The sequence below is a fragment of the Orcinus orca genome, chromosome 16, assembly GCF_937001465.1.
Source record: "Orcinus orca chromosome 16, mOrcOrc1.1, whole genome shotgun sequence".
NCBI classification, from domain to species: domain Eukaryota; kingdom Metazoa; phylum Chordata; class Mammalia; order Artiodactyla; family Delphinidae; genus Orcinus; species Orcinus orca.
In genome coordinates, this window is record NC_064574.1 from 6,453,047 (window position 1) to 6,471,443 (window position 18,397).

Sequence of the window (18,397 nt, forward strand, 5' to 3'; positions counted from 1 at the left end):
CCGTTCCTCGCTCTGCAGGGCCTGTGTTGCACTTGCTGCTCTCCCTGCCTGGGATGCCTCTCCCTGGCAAAGCCGTGTCTTTCTCATCCTTCCAGGACTCAGGTCAATGGCATCTCCTCCAGGAGATCCCCTTCCCACGTCCCTCCACCTCTCCCTGTTTATTCACTCCTTCACTCTATCACAGGCTGACATGATCTGGGTTGCATATGCTCTGGTGGACACTGGACCAGCCAGTGCCCCTCTGACTGCCTCAGCAGGTCCCTGTGTTGGTTCTCACTCTCCACAGTGCCCACCCGGGGCTCTCCCCCTCGACCCTCCTGTGTGCCCCGCTTGGCCTGGCTCCAGGAGGTGAGCGCACTGCATCCTGCCTGAGAGAACCAATGGCCAAGCATAGCCTCCCCTCCCACCCCTAAACCATGTATCAGCTTCCCGCTTTGTCTCCCCTGGCCTGAAAGCCAGCTTCGTGGTGGAGGCCACTGGGTGAGCTCACTCTCTCCTGTCCCCTCCAGCCCAGCACTGTGCTGGCACTGGGATGGGCCACATAATTTGCAGGGCCCAGTGCAAAATGAAAGCGGGGACCCTTTATTTGTAGATCACGAAGAGCTGCAATGTGGCCATAGCAGAGCATTAAGCCAGGTGTGAGCGTGGGGGCCCGTGGAGCCCACCCTGCGTGACGCCCAGGAAGTGCTCAACAAACCTTTGTTGAAGGAAGGCGGCAGTGGAAGAAGGCAGGTGGAGGGGGCTTTCACAGTGCCTTGATTGACAGGTGGGCAGAGGCCCAGCCCTGGGCCGGGGGCCCAGGACCCGCTCCACCTCACAACCTGGAGCCTGTGTAACAGGGCCGGGATGTGATTGGAATGGCTAGGACCCCCAGCCTTGCATTTCTCTTCTCCTCACCTGGCCTCTGGCCTCTCCTGTCTCCACCCATGTGGACCCTCAGGCTGCCATCTTGTCCAGAAGCCCCCAAAAGGCTGCATGGCAGAACCACCTATGCCGCAGAAAACTCCAGAAGATCAGGTTCCTCTTTACCAGCCCTGGAGCTTCTGCCTCCCCCAAGTGAGGCTTAGCCAGATCCCTCCCCCTAAAGGACACCCCTGTCCCCAGACTCAGCCCTTCACCTTTCATCCCAGAGTCCCTCTGGTCACCCTTCATCTAGCCCATCATCGGGCAACCACTGGTTTGTGGGTTTGCCTCCTTGGGGCGGGAAAGGGCGGAGGCAAGATTGAACTTGATCACGGTACTCACCGCCACTCTGAGTCAAGTGTTATTTTGCTCCCAGTTTGACAATGAAACTGAGGCTCTGAAGAGCAGTAGTTTACTCAAGGTCCCACAGCGGGTTCTGGGTTGTCTGGGGCGCCTGTGTGCCATGCCCAGTGTGAGCTGGGCCCCAAGTGGGCAGCTCAGTGTCATTCGTGGGATGAATGAATGAGGGGACGGAAGAAAGGAGGCCAGGAGCATCTGGTGAGGTCTCAGGCACAGACACTCAGAGGTGAACTGGATGCAAGGCCAGCTGTGCGCTCCTCAGGTGTGGCCAGGCAGGGGCTGGTGGAGAAGGTCAGACAGTGACCGAGGGAGTTCCGTGGTGGTCCAGTGGGTAAGACTCCACGCTCCCAATGCAGGGGGCCCGGGTTTGATCCCTGATCAGAGAACTAGATTCCACATCCGCGTGCATACCGCAACTGAGAGTCCACATGCTGCAACTAAGAGTTCGCATGCCGCAACTAGGAAGTCCGCACGCCACAGCTAAAGATCCTGCATGCTGCAACTAAGATCCGGCGCAACCAAAATAAATAGATAAATTAATAAATAAATAAGTATTTTTTTAAAAAAGAGGCAGTGCCGGGCCGGGATATCTGGTCTCAGGCTGAGGAGTGGTTGGGCCCCCAAGGAAGGGAGGTGGGGAGGAATTCTCCAGCTCACACAATTTCAGTCATTCAACAAATAACGACTGTGCAGCCACAGTGGCTACCAGGCCCTGGGCTCGAGGACATCTGAGAGAGTCCCACCTCGGCCCCCAGGGAGCTCTGTTTCTAGTGGGAAGGCAAGACAATAAAGAAGGTACGAATAACTCAGTAATGCCAGACGGTGGGAGGAGGAGTTAAGGAAAATAGAACAGGTGTGCGCGGGGGTGACGAGGGGAAGGGACCTTATCTCCGACGGTCTGGGAGGAAGTGGCACCTGAGTGGCACCTGGAGGTGGAGGCTTGGCCAGATGGCAGGGGTGGGGAGGGAGACTGGGAGGGGAGAGAGTTCCAGGCAGAAGGGCTGGCAAGTGCAAGAACAAGCTGGCAACAAGTTCGGGGAGGGATCCGCGTGTCTGGAGTAAGGCGGGGAAGGGGGGGCAAAAGGCGAGAGGGGCTCGGGTGCCACCTCCGCCAGGAAGCCTTCTCGTATCGCCGCGCTTCCTCCACACTCCCCCAGCTTGCTCTACCGCAGCGCAAATCCCATGGGTGCCGCTCAGGCCTCCTTCCCTGCCCGGACTACGAGTGCGGAGAAAGCAGGGCCGGCTCGGATTCCTCTCTCCGCATCCCCGCGGCGCCCGGCCCGGCGCTGGGCACCCTGTGGGCACTGGGTAAATATTTGCAGAGCGCACTAGAAGGAATGAATGAACCCATTGGGCGCCGCTGGGGGGAGGGCGGGGCCGAGGGCAGGTGGGAGGCCGCCGACGCGGGAGGGGCCCTCGGAAGCCCGTCCTCCTCCTCCCCCTCCCCCTCCCAGGCCCCAGCGCGCACCACTCTGGGGCTCCCGAGGCGGCCTCTCGTGCGATCAAGGGCGCGCAGGGCTGGAAGAGCGACCTGGGGCCCCTCTTCTGGGCGCCGGAGTTCGGAAAAGGGTGGGTCCCCGCCGCCCAAGAGCAAGAGCACGAGAAGAACCGGAGGAAGGAGCGCCCGCTCGCCCGCCGCCTCGCTGCCACCCCGGCGCTCGCTCTCCCGGCTCCTAGGTTTGCTGGCTGCTCCTCCCACCCGCGCCCGCCTCTTTGCTCGCGCTCTCGCTCGCTCAAGCCGGTTTCCGAGCCCCACGGTGCGCCCGGGCGAGTGCGGGGCGAGGGGCCCCGGGGCCAGCGCCGAGCCGGGGGCGGGGGTCCGGGCAGAGCGCAGCCGGCCGGGGAGGGGCCATGTCCGGCGCGGGCGCAGAGGGGCCCGTCTACAGCAAGTGACCGAGCGGCGTGGACGGCCGCCTGCCCCGCTCCGTCACCTGGGGCGGCTCGGGCCCCGGTGCCGGGTGCCCGGAGCCCGGGTCGCGCGTAGAGCCGGCGCGATGCACGTGCGCTCGCTGCGCGTCGCGGCGCCCCACAGCTTCGTGGCGCTCTGGGCGCCCCTGTTCCTACTGCGCTCCGCCCTGGCCGACTTCAGCCTGGACAACGAGGTGCACTCAAGCTTCATCCACCGGCGCCTCCGCAGCCAGGAGCGGCGGGAGATGCAGCGCGAGATCCTCTCCATCTTGGGCTTGCCCCATCGCCCGCGTCCCCACCTCCAGGGCAAGCACAACTCGGCGCCCATGTTCATGCTGGACCTGTACAATGCCATGGCGGTGGAGGAGGGCGGCGGGCCCGACGGCCAGGGCTTCTCCTACCCCTACAAGGCCGTCTTCAGTACCCAAGGCCCCCCTCTGGCCAGCCTGCAAGACAGCCACTTTCTCACCGACGCCGACATGGTCATGAGCTTCGTCAACCTCGGTGAGTGAAGGCGGGAGGGAGGGGTGCGCGTCTCGGCCAGGAGTCGCTTTGGGACAGGGAGGGCGCCGCGTCTTGCATCCAGCCCGCCCATCTTTCCACTCCCGGTAGTTTTCAAAACGGCAGTGCCTGGCCGAGGGTCTCCCACCCCCCTGCCTTAGTGGACCCCAAGCTGCGCGCGCCCCAGGTAGGGCGAGCCGGGCTCATCTGGCCTGTGGGAGTGCGGGGGAAGTAAGGACCGGTCTGAAGCCCGCTCTGGGTTTAGTCGGCGACTGCACCTCTGGGGCGGGAGGCGCCGGGCGGGCCGCGGCTCAGTTCAAAGCGCGGGGCTCGGTCATGTGAGCTGTGCCTGTACGGCTGGGCCCGCGCTACCTGGATTTAAAGGGCCCTGCTCCGCGAAGCTGACTTCCCGCCCTTTCTGAGCCCCTCTCTGCCCTGCCTGGCCCTGGCATCGCTGGCGTTGCGCTCCCTTCCCCGCCCTGGCAAGCCCTACCTGTCCCCTCGCGGTGCGCCCGCCGTAGCGTGCTGCGCGCCCCGAGCGCCTCGGGGCCCCTTTCCTGACCGCTGGGCGCCCCTCTCGCTCTCAGCTCTCCTGGCTGGAGCTGGGGGAAAAAACGTTGCCATTGCGACCTTTCTATTTTAAATATTTAATGATAGGTCCCGGACTGGCAGAATCCATTTTCAGCGTTTATCACGTGTGGCGCCAAACCACGGCTTCTGGCTATTGGGTGGCGAGGGATCTCCCAGCAGACGCCGCCGGGGGAGGCTAGGGGACCCGGCTTCCGACTGGAGCCGCGACGGCCCCGGGGATCGGAGGCTGGCGCTGCGGCGGGGGTGGTGCCCTCGCTCCATCTGTGCACATTCACCAGACTTGCTCAGACTAACCCCCGACTGCGCGCTATAGAGCTCATGATCAAATATTTGGTTTCTGAGATAACACGCCCCGATAGCGCTGTTTCCCGAGCCGCTTTCATTCTACAAGTGTCACTTGCTGCGAAAATGCGAACGAAGTCAAGACAGCAAACTCACGCCCACCGGCGCTGTGTCAACAGGGAAATAATGATCCTGAAGCCCCCCGCGGGGCACCTGGAGCGTGGATGGAGGGCGCCGGGAAGCGCGGATCAACCTTAATGCTTCCCGCGCCAGATAAGGTCCCTGGAGTTCCCGGGACGCCATTGTCTGTCCTTAATAATAGCCCAAAATCAAATAGTGAAACGAGTTTCAGCGAGCAAGGGGTGGGAGGTTTAGATGCCAAAATGACTTCAAGAAAGTTTAAATTATACTAGGCAGCCTGTTAGAATGAGACAGCGCCATATGTCCTGATTTAGAACAATCTCCAAGATGTATGGGGTGGAAAAAAGCAAGGTGCAGATCAGTGAGGTTACATACGTGCTTGTATATCATGCTTTCCCACTGGAGGAAGACGCCATGGATTGGAAATAGATTTTATGGGGGCAGGGCAGAACTGGGGCTGGGGCCTTAGGGATTTGGGAGCTGGGGCCTGGTTTTTCATTGTCTGCAGTTTTGTGTATGATTTTTTTTTCAACGTGTATTTGTGACCTATACTAGAAGCTAAAGAAAAATCCCAAATACGTACATATAAATAAATTAATTAAAGCAGAGCTGTGTCTCCATCCTGAAGCCAGGGGTTAACCAGGGCCCTTTCTCTGGCTGGGGATTTATGGTATCTTCTGTTCTGTCGGATACCTGTGACTCCCAGTGAATGCCAGCAGGTCCCAGTGGCGGCCTTCAGAGCCTGGCTGAGGTCATTAAAAAGGTATTTGTAAGCCCTGGCTTCTGTGGAGGGCTCTGCAAACGCAGTGCAGAAAGCACCCCGCTGCTTATGGACCAACCGCGTGGCCAGACGCGGGCTCCTCCCATGCCCGAAAAGGACCAGGTTGCCAACTGGGCACCTCTGGGAAACTTGGGGCGGGGCTGTTTGCTGCCCTTTGGTAGGGGGGAGCAAGCTGGGACTTGTTTGGGAAGACCACAGCTGGGTGGTTTTCCTCCTCTGGCTGTACACACACCTTTCAACCCGTTAGTCCCATTTCTTTCATCTTGAAAAGACAAAGACCGGCTTGTCTGAGCCTCTTAATCAGTCAGGCTGGCTTTGGGCTTTGTGGGACAGTCCTGACTTTCTCAGGTCTTGCTTTCTGGAGCATCACTCCAAATTAGATGGCAGAGTGGCTTTTAACAGAGAGCACTGACCTTGTTTGCTTTCTTTCTCAGTCCCTAAAACTTTCTCGGTAATTAGTTGGGTGAAGACCTGGACCGCAGTTGGGCAAGACTCTTCCTGTAGATGTTTCTAAGGTTGCCCTTTAATTTCTGCTCGGCAGCAGCATGGGAATAAACCGCCTGTCCCTTCCATTTTGTGGGGTTCTGGGATTTTGCCGCAGGAGGGGCTGGGGGGTAGCAGTGGGGTTGGAGGGGGCGTGTAGGAGACCTGCTTGGAAGCTGAGAAAAAGCACACGATTTTTCCTTGGATTGCAGATCATACTGACCTGTAACATACAAAGTTTTCTAAAGATGCGTTTAGTCTCACACTTTTACTAAGAGTGAGAAAAACGTCGTTTGTTCATATGCAGCTATTACTTGTTACCTTGCAGGGGACCTGGGGGAGACCTTGAAGGGAGACTGACTTTCTCCACCACCCTCTCCTCCCCTCAAAGCCCCCTCCTCCTTCCACCACCCCCTCCTCCCTCATTGCATACCGCTGCTGTCCTGCAGTGCTCTGGGGGACTTCGGCCTGAAGTCTGAAGGCTTTTGCAGAGCTGGTGCGTTTATTCTTCCGTCTGCAGCCAAACTGGTTTTTGTTCCTCTAAGTCGTTCTCCTCAGAATTCAAGCTTTTTGCCAGGCTGAGTGGGATCTAAACTAGAGAGGGAACTAGAGGAGAATTTATGACAAAACCAGGTGCTGAGAATGAGGACCTCAGACCGCACCTTGTGACAAAGACCAGCCTGTACAATAAAGCCCCTGTAATGCTAGCTGAGCTGCCGGAGGGAGACTTACATCTTCCCAGGCTGGGCCTCTTAAGTTCAATGGTGAGATTTGTAAACTGGTTTGGATTAACAAGCCCCCAACTCCTCTGTGCAGACTTAAGTTTGGAATTCAAAACAGGCTACCCTCTCTTAAACTGTCCCCAGGCAATGTGAGTTCTGCAGACTGAATCCCGAAGATAGCTGCCCTCCCCCCCCCCCTTCTTTCTTTGGAGAAGTTCAGCAGCTCCTTTTGGGATCTTCTAAAGAAGCCCCTGGCACTGGGGGTGTGCGATCCACATTTATCTCTGGTCCAGGTTCTGAAGGAACCAAATTTGTTTAATCTTTGAAGCTAAATTAAAAAGAGGGGAAGTTAGAAACCTATCCTTATTGGGCTCAGTGTCTAAAAGTGGCTTTTGTTAATGTAGTCGAGGAGTAGGGAGAAGGCCGTTCAGTTTTACTTTTATTTTATACCATCTGGCGATCCTTTTCGTTGACAAGTGTTTGGCATTAAGATCTCTCCTTTTGCCCCTTCAGAACAGGCCCTACCACTGTAGAGTATTAGAAAAAGATTCTGTTACAGTTTAAAAATTTCCTTCAGGGAGTGCTTGCCGAGGGAGCACAGGCTGCAGGCGCTCGCAGCTGTAACCTGGCTTGTGTTAAAATTTGGAAGGGGCTGCCCCACATTCCAGCACTGGAGTGCCGGCCCTCACTGGTGAGCAGCCAGAGGTTAATATAGATGTCACATAGCCTTCCCTCCTTCTTTCTTTCTTTCTCTCTTTCTGCAGTGTCTTCGCTATAGGAGTGCACCAACAGCTGTGTTTTTAGTAACCCTTTCAACATCACTTCTTTTAAACCTCATTTTCCTGCTTATATAAATCAAAGATCTTCTCCCCCCTCCCCCCAAGGATATATGTGACCCAGGTTTGAACTTTGGGGGGGTCTTTGTATTTCCCTTCTGGAATCAGAGCAGGTTAAGGCCGAAGCCTGGATGCCAGCTCGCGTGGCCAACAGTTTTGGTGTTTATTCCAGAGTTGTCACTTGGTTGTGGGGCGGCCCTTGGAGGGGTAAGGGAGGAGGCCTAGGGAAGCGAAGGGGGGGCTTCTCTGAATGCACAGAGAGAGGAAACAGCTTCTGAGATGCAGCTCCTGCGAGCTGAGGGTCGGGGCCTTCCGTAGCGTCGTAGCCTGTCAAGCCTCTGCCGGGATAAACACAGCTGGCCCGCGAACCCTTGACCAGCAGCGTGCCTGCGATGTGAGCGAATATCACGTGTCCACTGAGCTCGGAGAGGATGATGACTTCATTCCAGGGAGAGCCTCATCTAAGTTGATTGATCACCCCTATCGCTTTAATATCTTTTTTTTCCCCTATTGGGTAAGGTCATATTTGGCCCATGGCGAGAATCAGAGTGTCCTAACACTCCCCCAGTCTCCACCCTTCCCCAGCCTGCCCATCCATTTCACCAGCTGACTATTTTGAATGGAGAGCCCTTTGCACCAAGTGGCTGGCCACGTTCATTCTTTGGCGATCACTCTTCAGACCTAGCTGGGGGCTGTCGGCACGGCTGCTTTTTGGCCGGCCTCTGCTTTAATGCACTCTGGCAGTGTCACCGGGCTTAGGGCACAGGCAGGGATGTGTGGGACCTGTCACGTTATTGTCAGAAGGAATGCACGGATTAGCCTGTAAAACGTGGCGGTGGGAGAGCGCTGCAGCTGTGTACACTTATTATAAAAGATTTAAGTCCCACTGGTAAAATCAGTACGTTGAATTGCATGACCCTCTGCTTTTAATTAGTTTAAGTCAAATGCGCCGGTGCCATTTTGCCCCCTCTCGCCTTCGTGGGGTGAGGAAATACCAATATTTACATAGAAACTCTTAATTTGTGGTAAAAATGATAACATGTTTAGCTTTGCACACCCAAAGTGCTCCAACTTGATGGATCCCGGATCAATGTGGAGTCGTGGGGTGATGTCACCTGGGCGAGGGGGCAGGGCGGCCACATCAGTGATGTTTGTCGCCTGGACCCAGGACCCAGGATGTGGTCGCAGGTGCCTGTACCGGTGGGTGCAGTGCGTGAAGAGGCTGGTCTTTCAAGAAACTAGCCGACTCTGTCTTTGCAGGCCAGATACGTTGCGATTCAACCCCATGATGTAAAATCTTTTAAGCATTCTTACAAAATTGTGAAGCGAAGCGGCAGTTGCCTTTCTGGTTGTTTTGCGTCTGTTCTCCCAGCATGCTGGGTCCTTTGTACTGGGCAGCTCAAGGCACAGTACTTTATTTATTCCAGAGCTTCAGATGCTTTTCTTTCCAATTCCTGAAACAGTTTATAGAGGAAGGGGGGTGCTTTCACTGCAAATGATCCCATGTACAACCACAGCTATTATGTGAACCGTTCGGTATTAGCTGTGTGTTCAGCTGCACTTGAAATCTGGGTTTTGCAGCAAATGGCATTTGACAAATAATATTTGACAAAAAATGTGACTTGGTATTTCTTAATATGGAACAGATATTTCCCAGTTAACCTTCTGCGGGGAAAAATTGCTCTAACCTGATGTGAAATGGCAGTGCCGATGAATACCAGGGCTGCCGCTGTGTGCTTCCCCCGCTCTCCAAAGTGGAGTGTTTATGATTTGGGGGCATATTAGCAGTGCATGAGGCTTGACACTTACTTATGTGAAACTCAGAGTAGCATGTGCGATGCCGTCCTTTCAACATTTGTGTCGGGAGGCATTGCTGGGAGCCGAGAAAAGCCTTTGCTGATCCGCGTGGAGTGGATTGAATTAATGACAACTCCAAGAGCACCAGTTTTAGGGTAAATTGCTTTATTGTTTTGGAGCCAGGGTGCTTATAATCCGGTTCCTGTACAAACATGTTTAACGTGTGTTAATGCATTTGCAAACCAGGGCCTCTCAGCACAACCCTGCTTTTCATTAATTGATGTCGGTAGCATGGTACAGTATTTCAAAGAGCTGGCCAAGTATAAACTGTGTTTCCAATTTCCTTCCTTTCCTGTGTTTGGAATGCCAATGTTAATTTGTTCCCATGCAGGAGCAAGGGCTGCCAACTGCGGCTTTCTATAAAGGGCTTCACGGTGAAGGCTTCCAGCCCTCGCTGATGCTTGGGGCTGCCTGGCCAAGTTTCCTGACACTTTGCAGCTAATTCTGGGTGATATATGGAGTGGGGGGTTGGGGGGCTTCACTGCCGTGTAACGGAAGTTCTCGGTGACAGCAGAGGGTGTGACTTGGCAAGAGAGAACAGAATGGCATCCACACTGATTCTCTTTAGCCACAGCTTCAACCCATGTGTCTGTTTCCACTATGGTTGCCTATTAGCTGTGTGACCTTGAGCAAGTTACTTAACGTCTCTGAGTTTGTTTCTTCGTCTTAGAAATCTGGTTAAGAATCCCCTCCTCCACAGACTCTCATGCAGACAAAATCATATCTCTCTTGGGTAGAGTCGGGCACCAAGTAGGTGCACAATAAATGGTAAACCTTGTTTGTACTTTGGTGGCCAGATCACTATTCACTTTGGTGTAATTGTCCAAATTTCCGTTTTTAAGTACTTGATCTTAAAGTACCAAGATTAAGCCACCCATGTTGTTTTAGAGATATGAAGAAAATGACCCCAAAGATGTATATCTTTGTATATATGTGTATCCCCCGCTCCCCAACGACACATGCATTTTCCTCCTCTTCAGAGATCAGTGACATTTGAGCACACCAAACTTATTTGAGGATAAGTAGAGTCTAATGCTGACTTTCTCTTGATTTCAAGCATCTATGGCTATTTAAAAACTTTCCTACTAGGGAACCTAAAACTCGTATGAGGGGTGTACAGGAACTCTCTACTATCCTTGCAACTTCTCTCTGAATCGAAAATTATTCCAAAATAAAAACTTTTAATTTCAGAAACTCGCATTACTGACATATTTCTTCCCACCCCTTCCTGGAAGGTGGTCAAAGTACAAATTGTCTTTTCCTTGATTCAAGGGAGTGACAAGCCCAAAGCATTCATTAACAGACCAGCACAACTTCCCCACTTTTTATGGGAGCAGGTGCAAGACTGCCCGCCCCCCGCTCTCCCAGCTGCGGTTGGGATAACAAAGTCCCAAGTGGATTCAGTGCCTTTAGAAGCCTCTGGAGACCAGAGGATGGTGAAGGCCTCCGGGGCCCGCGTCTCGGGGTGGGCTTTCTCACACAAGGTTTCCCATAAATTCTCTTCAGCTCTTTCTGTACCGTTAGAAAACTCTGACTTAGCGAGTATTAAGGTTCCCACATCTTTGAGGTCACGTGTTATTCTTTCACATCTTTATCTCCCCAGAGTAGCTTTCAAGTTTCACTCTTTTGTTGTCTGGCTTAATTAAATTTGGCTGTGAATAAAAACTTGCACTGTTTCCAAAATTGTGGACCTGCATGTTTTTAAACATTGGAGTTAGGCCTGTACCGTCTTGTAATGCCAGCCTCTCTCTTGCCTTCATGTAGTTTGAAGAAAAAAAAAGAATCCAAGCAGTTAGCATGACCATCCACCTAGCATGGCCCCGGGGCTTGTCTGCCCAGCAATTTAACAACGCACTCAAAGGCAGGAGGGTTTTTCTATGGTTTCGATGGCTTGTGTTCTGGCCTTTGATAAAGGACTTTTTCTTGACTATTTTCTCAGACATTCTCCCCGTCCCGCTCTAGCACTGCCTTGCAGAATTCTCATGGCACAGAAGGTACTCGGACATTGGCAGCTTGCGTGCGTGCAAGGGGTGAGGATGTTGCACGGCAGTGTCTTCAAGTGTGTTTTGAACTTGCATCCCCGCTAGGAAATCTTTGAGTACACACCCTAAACAGAAATAGATCGTATAACTACTCCTGTTTTAGGATGGTGTGCACTTTATAAAACAAAGACTGAAATAGAAGTTTAAGTAGGAGGCACTAAAGATAAAAAAATACAAAATTCTGATGTTCATTAATACACATTTTAACTCATGCATCATTAGTAATTAATGCAAAGATTACAAGTTTAATTCATTAGCAAGACAAATGTAATTTTGCTGTCCCTAAGATTTTCAATGTGATGGAATTTGATCTTTCACAGCTCATGGTTCAACAGTTTGGGGTCAGCGAGCTAAAGGTCTGGTCCTAAATTTTGATTATTTTGATCCTTCGTCTAGTCAGCATCAAGAGCTCACAAAGAGCCCCACAATCTCGGTAGCTTGAAACCACAGAGCTTTGTTGTTCTTTTGTTATGGCTGCATCGTGGGTTGGCAGGGGGCTCTGCACACTGGCCGGGCGGGAGGGTGTTCAGATCTCCAGGCCGATGGAGCTGCCGCCCTCTTGAAAGTCACCAGTTATGGTCCCAAAGGGAAAGACAGTGTGGCTTGTGCACGGGCTTTTCATCTTGCCAGCAGGAAGCTACACGGGCGCTTCTGCCTGCATTTCATTGGTCACAGCCTGTCACATGGTCAGACCTGACCCAAGGAGACAGGAGATGACAGCCCCACCCCAAGCTTGGAAAGGGGAGCACCAGAAAGCGCCTGGGAAGTGGCACTCATGACGACCACACTGTTGCAGGCGAAGGCTCTCTCACGGGGTAAAACGATGGAAACAGAACAGGTGAATTGCTGGCTGCGTTACTGAAAACAAGGTCTGTGTTTTTCAGTCTCACCCATCAGTTATGCAGAGACGCTTGTTGAAGCCCAGCCAGGAAGTCCCCATCTTCCCTGACGTCCGTCAGTCCTTGAAGTTTACTTAGTTGCGATTATAATCTTTCCCGCCCCACGTCCCAGTGGATCCCTCTTGCCCCCCCTAAGTGCTTGCACCCCATTTTGGAGACCAGTGTTTCTAGAATCTTCCTGATCACCGAGGTATTCACGTGGTTCAACAAGAATAACCACTTCTCTCCATTCCCACTTGTAAAATGACTCGCCTCTTTAGGACTTGTCTTTCAGCAAAAGCACGCTTCGGCGGCACTCGGGTTCACTACCCAGAGAATTAAGGAGCCTGACTCTGGCCCCAGCTCAAGAGGCCCCTGCCCTAGCCAGGGTCTGTCCGGGCTGTGCAGGTGACTGTCTTGTCATGAGGTCTTGCTTTTTCTTCCTGGGCTTCAGAGGCACTTCCTCGTCCAGGCAGGATCTTGCAAGGCTCAACCTAGAAACTGAATTCAGAGACTCCTTCATTATCTAAATGCATCGCTGAAGTAAATCACAGTGATAACGTGGGAGGGTTGTGATCTTTCTGTAGCACTAATGGATTTATAACAGCCTCCCTTATCAGGCTCCTTATTTAATTCTCTCAGGTTCTGCAAAGCAAGTCGTAGCATTTCCATTTTAAGGAGGAAGAGACGGAAGGGCCCCCAACTTGCAGAGCTAGGAAGCGGTGGGGTTGGCATTTGAAACCAGCTCTTGCTGAATGTAAACCCATTCACTCTTCCTCCCGGCCCCGTGGAGGTGCGTGAATGGGGGAGACGGGGCACAAGGGCAGCGGTGATGAGACCACCAGAACAGCCTCCAAGCCCTTGACCTTGACTTTGTGGTTCTGTGCTCTGAAGAGGAAGATAAAGATAAGTTATCCATCCTGCTTGTGGAAACTCCCCTCTGCTCTGTCTCTATGGCTTAAGAATTATCGACGGGGCAAAGGGCCCCGAGTGCCCATGTACTGGGGCTCCTGCATGCACCCCACACCTACTTGATGGGAAAATTCCAGAGGCAGCTAGGGACTGGTATTTTAATAGCGATACCTCAAGACACTGTATTGAAAAGATCATGGAGGTGGTTTTTACCATATGTACTGGAATAAATATTGCATATTGTTTGTAATAGCATCGTCACCACCAGCCTAAATGTCCACGAGCAGGGGATTGGAGAAATACATTTGTAATAAATTTATTTATAAATGTGTAAGAAACCAGAAGGGAATGCAAGAATTTCTTTTTTATGTATCCACTTAGACTCGGACAGAATGTCAAGAGGGAGAAAGCCAGTTGTAGGAGGATGTTTAGGGTGTAAGCGTTTGTCGTTGTGTCAAAACAGACACACACAAGAGCATCAGATAATACTGTGTATCGTTTGTGGGCTCATATATGTGTGGTAACACTATGGAAACATGGCGGTAGGACTCACACCAACCGCCTTTGGGGAGGGAGGCAAGGGATGGGATTGGGGAGAAATTTTAAATAAATTCCAACTGTTCTGGTCAAGTTTCCTTTATTTTAATAATAAGAAACCATTCGGAAGTGCAGTGTGGTATCCTGGACTGGATCTTGGAACAGAACAAGGGCAATAGTGGAAAAACTGATGCAATCTGAAAAAAAAATCAGGAGTCTGGTTAATAGTAACCCATCGATATCAAATTCTTATTTTTGACAAGTGTCCCACGGTTATGGAAGATGTGAATCTTGGGGGAATCTGGGTGAGGGTCCACGGGAACTTTATACTGTCTTTGCAACTTTTCTATAAAGTTATTCTAAAATAAAAAGTTTATGGGAAAACCAGGAAGCAACCGTGATATTAACTCCTGCAAATTCTTAGTTTTGTGGGTACCTGGATATTAGTTACATTTTCCTCTGCATTCTTCTTTGTGATTACATTTTTCCAAGCACCGGTGAATCAGAAATCTCTCCTACTGGAGACAAGAGAGTCTTGGCCGGAAGCTCAGCCCTGAGGTGGCTCTTGGTGGTGTGGCCCCAGGGAACCCGTCTTAGAGTGTATTCAGGGTATCATGCCCCAAAGGCCAATAACTCATCAATCCACAGACCCATTAACATGACGGGGCCTCAGCCGGCAAATGAAAACCCCACGTGGCAGTGTCCCGAGACCTTCAAAACTCTCCCTGCCTCGGTTCACGAGGTGCCCCGTGTAAGGCAGTCCTCCGTTTATAAGCAAGAAAGAGAGGGGAGGGGGTCGTTTTAGGTCTTTCAGTTTTCCTCTTGGTCCTGAACTTTGTGAAATGTCCCCCCACCCTCTTCCCTCTTCTCAGGTTCCATTTTCTGACTCACTTGACCTAACATTTGTTGAGGGAGAAGCCCTTAAAAATGGCAGTGGGGCCTCAGAACCTTCCAGGGCTAGTAAACGTTTATGGGGTGGAGGCACCCGTTGGTCATTTCCTTTAGGAGGAGACAGTAAATGAAGCCACTTGCCCTATACCTGCTCAAACCTGGAGCTCCTAATTGTCTTAATATACTGGGGGGGGGGGTGAGGGTGTGGGGGGATGGGAGAGGAGATCCAGAAATCTCTGGTTCTCATGTGCCTCAAACACCCCAGGAACTTGGAAGTGGCCCTTTCACGTAGGTGTAGAGCAGGGTTTCCCACCCGCAGCGCTGTTGACGTTTTCAGCCCGACTCTTCTCTGCCGGGGGGCATCCTGGGCGCTGTAGAATGTTGAGGAGCATCGCGGAGCTCCACGCATGAGCGGCCAGGAGTGGCCTCCAGTTTGACAACCACAGTGTCTCCAGACATAGCCAGATGTGCCCTGAGGGGCAGAGGAGCCCCCGGCGGAGAACCACTGGTTGGGGTAACTCTCCTCCAACTTGGAAATTGACTTGGGAGCCTTTGCTTCAAACCCGTTGGCCCATGGCCGTGAGCGGGGAAGGCGGCATTTTCGGATGGATGGATCGTTTTCCGGTTGAAAGGAAGACAGAGTACAAGCAAAACGTGAGCCCTCTCCTGGGGACCCAGCTCTGCCTGGATTTGAAACAGCCTGGAGACGAAAAGGAGGTCAGATCTCTCAAGAGCAGGCATTGTCTCCCGGGAACTAAAATATTTTTACAGCACCTTTTGCCCGATGATACTAAAAACTTAATTAAACACACACTTAGAACTGGTCTCTCTTTATTCCCCTCCGCCAGCTTCTCAGGAGGAAATAGGGCAAACCTCTCTCTTACCTTGTTCCCCTCCAGCAGGTAACCTGCTGGGGGGAGGGGCGTGAGCCAGGAAGCTGCATTTTCCATTTCTCACTGCAGCTCAGAGCTACGATAAATAAAGCAGGGAGACCCGCTGATTTTTGTGCAGACTGTGAGCCAGAATGGCTTTTACATTTTTCAAAAAGGGTGATAAAAGAAGAATATTCCATGATGTGAAAATGAGATGAAATCCAGACTCCAGTGTCTATAAAGCTTTATCGGAACTCGTTTTGTTTGCGTCTTCTCTGTGGCTGCTTTCATGCTCCATCCACAGAGCTGAGTGGTTGCAACAGAGACGGTGCGGTCTCCAAAGCCTAGAATATTTATTATCTGGCCTGCTATAGAAGTGTGCTGACTCCTGCTTTAGACTGCCCATGCCCTCTACCTGGGGAAGGGTAAATAGTAAAAAAAAGTCTGAGTTTTATCTGACCCCTCTGTCCTCTGCAGACGTCCAGTGACACACAGACAACCCTCTCTCTTCCCGGATGTGGGAGGGCCTCCTCTGAGTTTGCACAAACTCTTAGTTAAACAGATTGCTCCTCTGAAGACTTCCTGGCATCCTTCATGTGGGTCGTGCGTCACAAGTTCCCACCAAAGCGATCAGGTAGACTGCACAGCTTTTCCTAAATTCGCTTCATCCCAGCAGCCCCGTCCCATGTTCTCTTTTTAAAAAACTGTCCTAAAACGTCTCAGGTGATAGTTAAGACTGGCTCTGGGGTCGGACCTGAGTCTAAATCCCACCTCTGCTACTTGTTAGCTCTGTTACCTTGGGCAGGTTATGAAACTCTGGGTCCCCATTTCCTCCTCTGGGTTCGTGTTGGTGCCTGCCACCTGGGCTGCTGTGAGGATCCGTCCCCTCCGCGGTGGCGGGAGGAGAGCTGAGCATGGTGCCCACGTGGCAGCTGGTGCCCCATACGTAACGTTAGTGGCCGGCAGCAACGCTGTCACTTGCCTGGCCAAAACTCGGACCACTCTGGGCGTGGCCTGCCTGTGCAGGTCCTCCGTGCAGCTCCCCCTGGCATGTAGGGCAGTGGGATGCACTGCCTGGCACCTTCTGGGGATGGGAACGGTGTGGGCACGTGTCCCACCAACTGAGTGCTGTGGGATTTGGGTCGGGGTGGTCCTCCCTTAGCCGGGATGCCCCATGATGAAGCTGGAAGCTGGCCTCTGTTGACTGGGCACGAGGCAAAGCAGGAAGCTGGTTTTGTTATTATGAGTCCTGTTATACTAGAAAGTTACCTCTTGCTGATTATAATCTGTGTTTATCCGTGCAGAGGTTTAAGGAAACACCAGATCATCAGGACTAACCCTCCGCGCGTCCGCCAGCTTAGGGCACAGACAGCCCCTCAGATTTAGGCACTTGTCTATGGGCGGACCTGCTCTTAAAAAAATGAATAACAAAAATTTCACAGTAAAATTGTACCCTTTTCTCTCTTTTTTTTTTCCCCCTGAACTCTGTTTATGTCAGACTTAGTAGCATTTCCTGTGCCCGACATTTTGTTTTGTTTTGTTTTTGTTTTTTTGTGGTACGCGGGCCTCTCACTGTTGTGGTCTCTCCCGTTGCGGAGCACAGGCTCGGGACGCACAGGCCCAGCGGCCATGGTTCACGGGCCCAGCCGCTCCGCGGCATGTGGGATCTTCCCGGACCGGGGCACGAACCTGCGTCCCCTGTATCGACAGGCGGACTCTCAACCACTGCGCCACCAGGGAAGCCCCCAACATTTTTTGATATGGGCAACTGACCTCCACCTGAAGTGAGGACCCACCCATGCCGGTCATTCTTCAAATAGCACGATTTCCACATTTATTCTTATGTGTGAGGAAACTGGGACGCAGGGGTGACAAGTCATTTGCCCAGCTTTGGGGACAGCAGGTCTGTCTGGCTTTGAGTCCCGGGTCACTGGTGTGTGACCTCATGCAGGTGACCGGAGGCATTCAAGTGCTCTGGGACCCAGCTTCTGTCTTGGTCAGCTTGGGCTCCCATAACAAAACACCATTTCCTGGGTAGCTGAAACATCAGACGTTTATTTCTTGTAGTTTTGGAGGCTGGAAGTCCGAGATCAGGGTGCGTGCATGGCTGGGTTCTGTTCTCTCTGGCTTGCAGATGGCTGCCCTCTCGCTGTGTCCTCACATGATGGGGAGAGGGGTCAAGTCTCTTCCTCTTCTTATACGGGCGCTAATCCCATCGCTTCATGACCTCATCTATACCTGATCACCTCCCAAAGACCGCACCTCCTAATACCATCCTGTTGGAGGTTAGGGTTCAACACATGAATCTGGGGGACCCAATTTAGTTCATAGCAGTTCCCCTGTGTGGCTTAGGGCCCAGGGCAGCTGGGATTAAATGGGGTGATGGCAGCCATCTCTCAGTAAACGGGGGCTGCCCGGTCCTGCCTTTGGAGCCCAGTCTGGCTGCAGAATCTCTTTGAGGTCCTTCTGTACACATGGGTATGGCCCGACGTCCTGACTTGTCCTCGCTGGGGACGCCTGTAAGTTCCTCTCCAGGTCCAACTTGGGTCCTCACACTTAAGACCCAGCATTTTCCTAAGTAGCTTCACGTTGGAAAAATCGTATTTATATTATTTATTCAAATCCCATTATGGATTTTGACGAGGCCTGGACATTTTAAGAGCAGTGTGATGCTGCATTTGCCCCTTTGTGGGGGCAGTGGGTCAGACAGAAACTGGGCAGAGTGAACATGACCCTTGGAATCCCTTAGGAAGCTGCCATGTTGGAGCTGGACACACTCCGTGTAAGTCCCTGCTGCTGCTTTTTCTTCCAGCATTGAGGTAGTTTGCCACTTCTTCCGTGGCCCATGAGATGAAACAGTTGGCTTAAGTTTAGTGCCATATTATACCGAAATACCTTTT

At 52.4% G+C, this 18,397-nt stretch overlaps 1 protein-coding gene across 4 annotated transcripts in view; it reads left to right on the forward strand.

The window, feature by feature from the left end:
• The first annotated feature begins 1,794 nt into the window (after positions 1 to 1,794).
• BMP7 (bone morphogenetic protein 7) overlaps positions 1,795 to 18,397 on the forward strand; it is a 90,457-nt gene continuing 73,854 nt past the window's right edge. The window contains exon 1 of one of the 4 annotated variants that reach the window (XM_033410402.2): positions 1,795 to 3,675. In XM_033410402.2, the coding sequence (XP_033266293.2) occupies positions 2,601 to 3,675 (1,075 nt within the window). In that variant the 5' untranslated portion in view covers positions 1,795 to 2,600. The remainder of the gene's footprint in view (positions 3,676 to 18,397) is intronic. The other 3 variants (XM_033410400.2, XM_012537627.3, XM_004282301.4) reach the window with 3 other exon arrangements.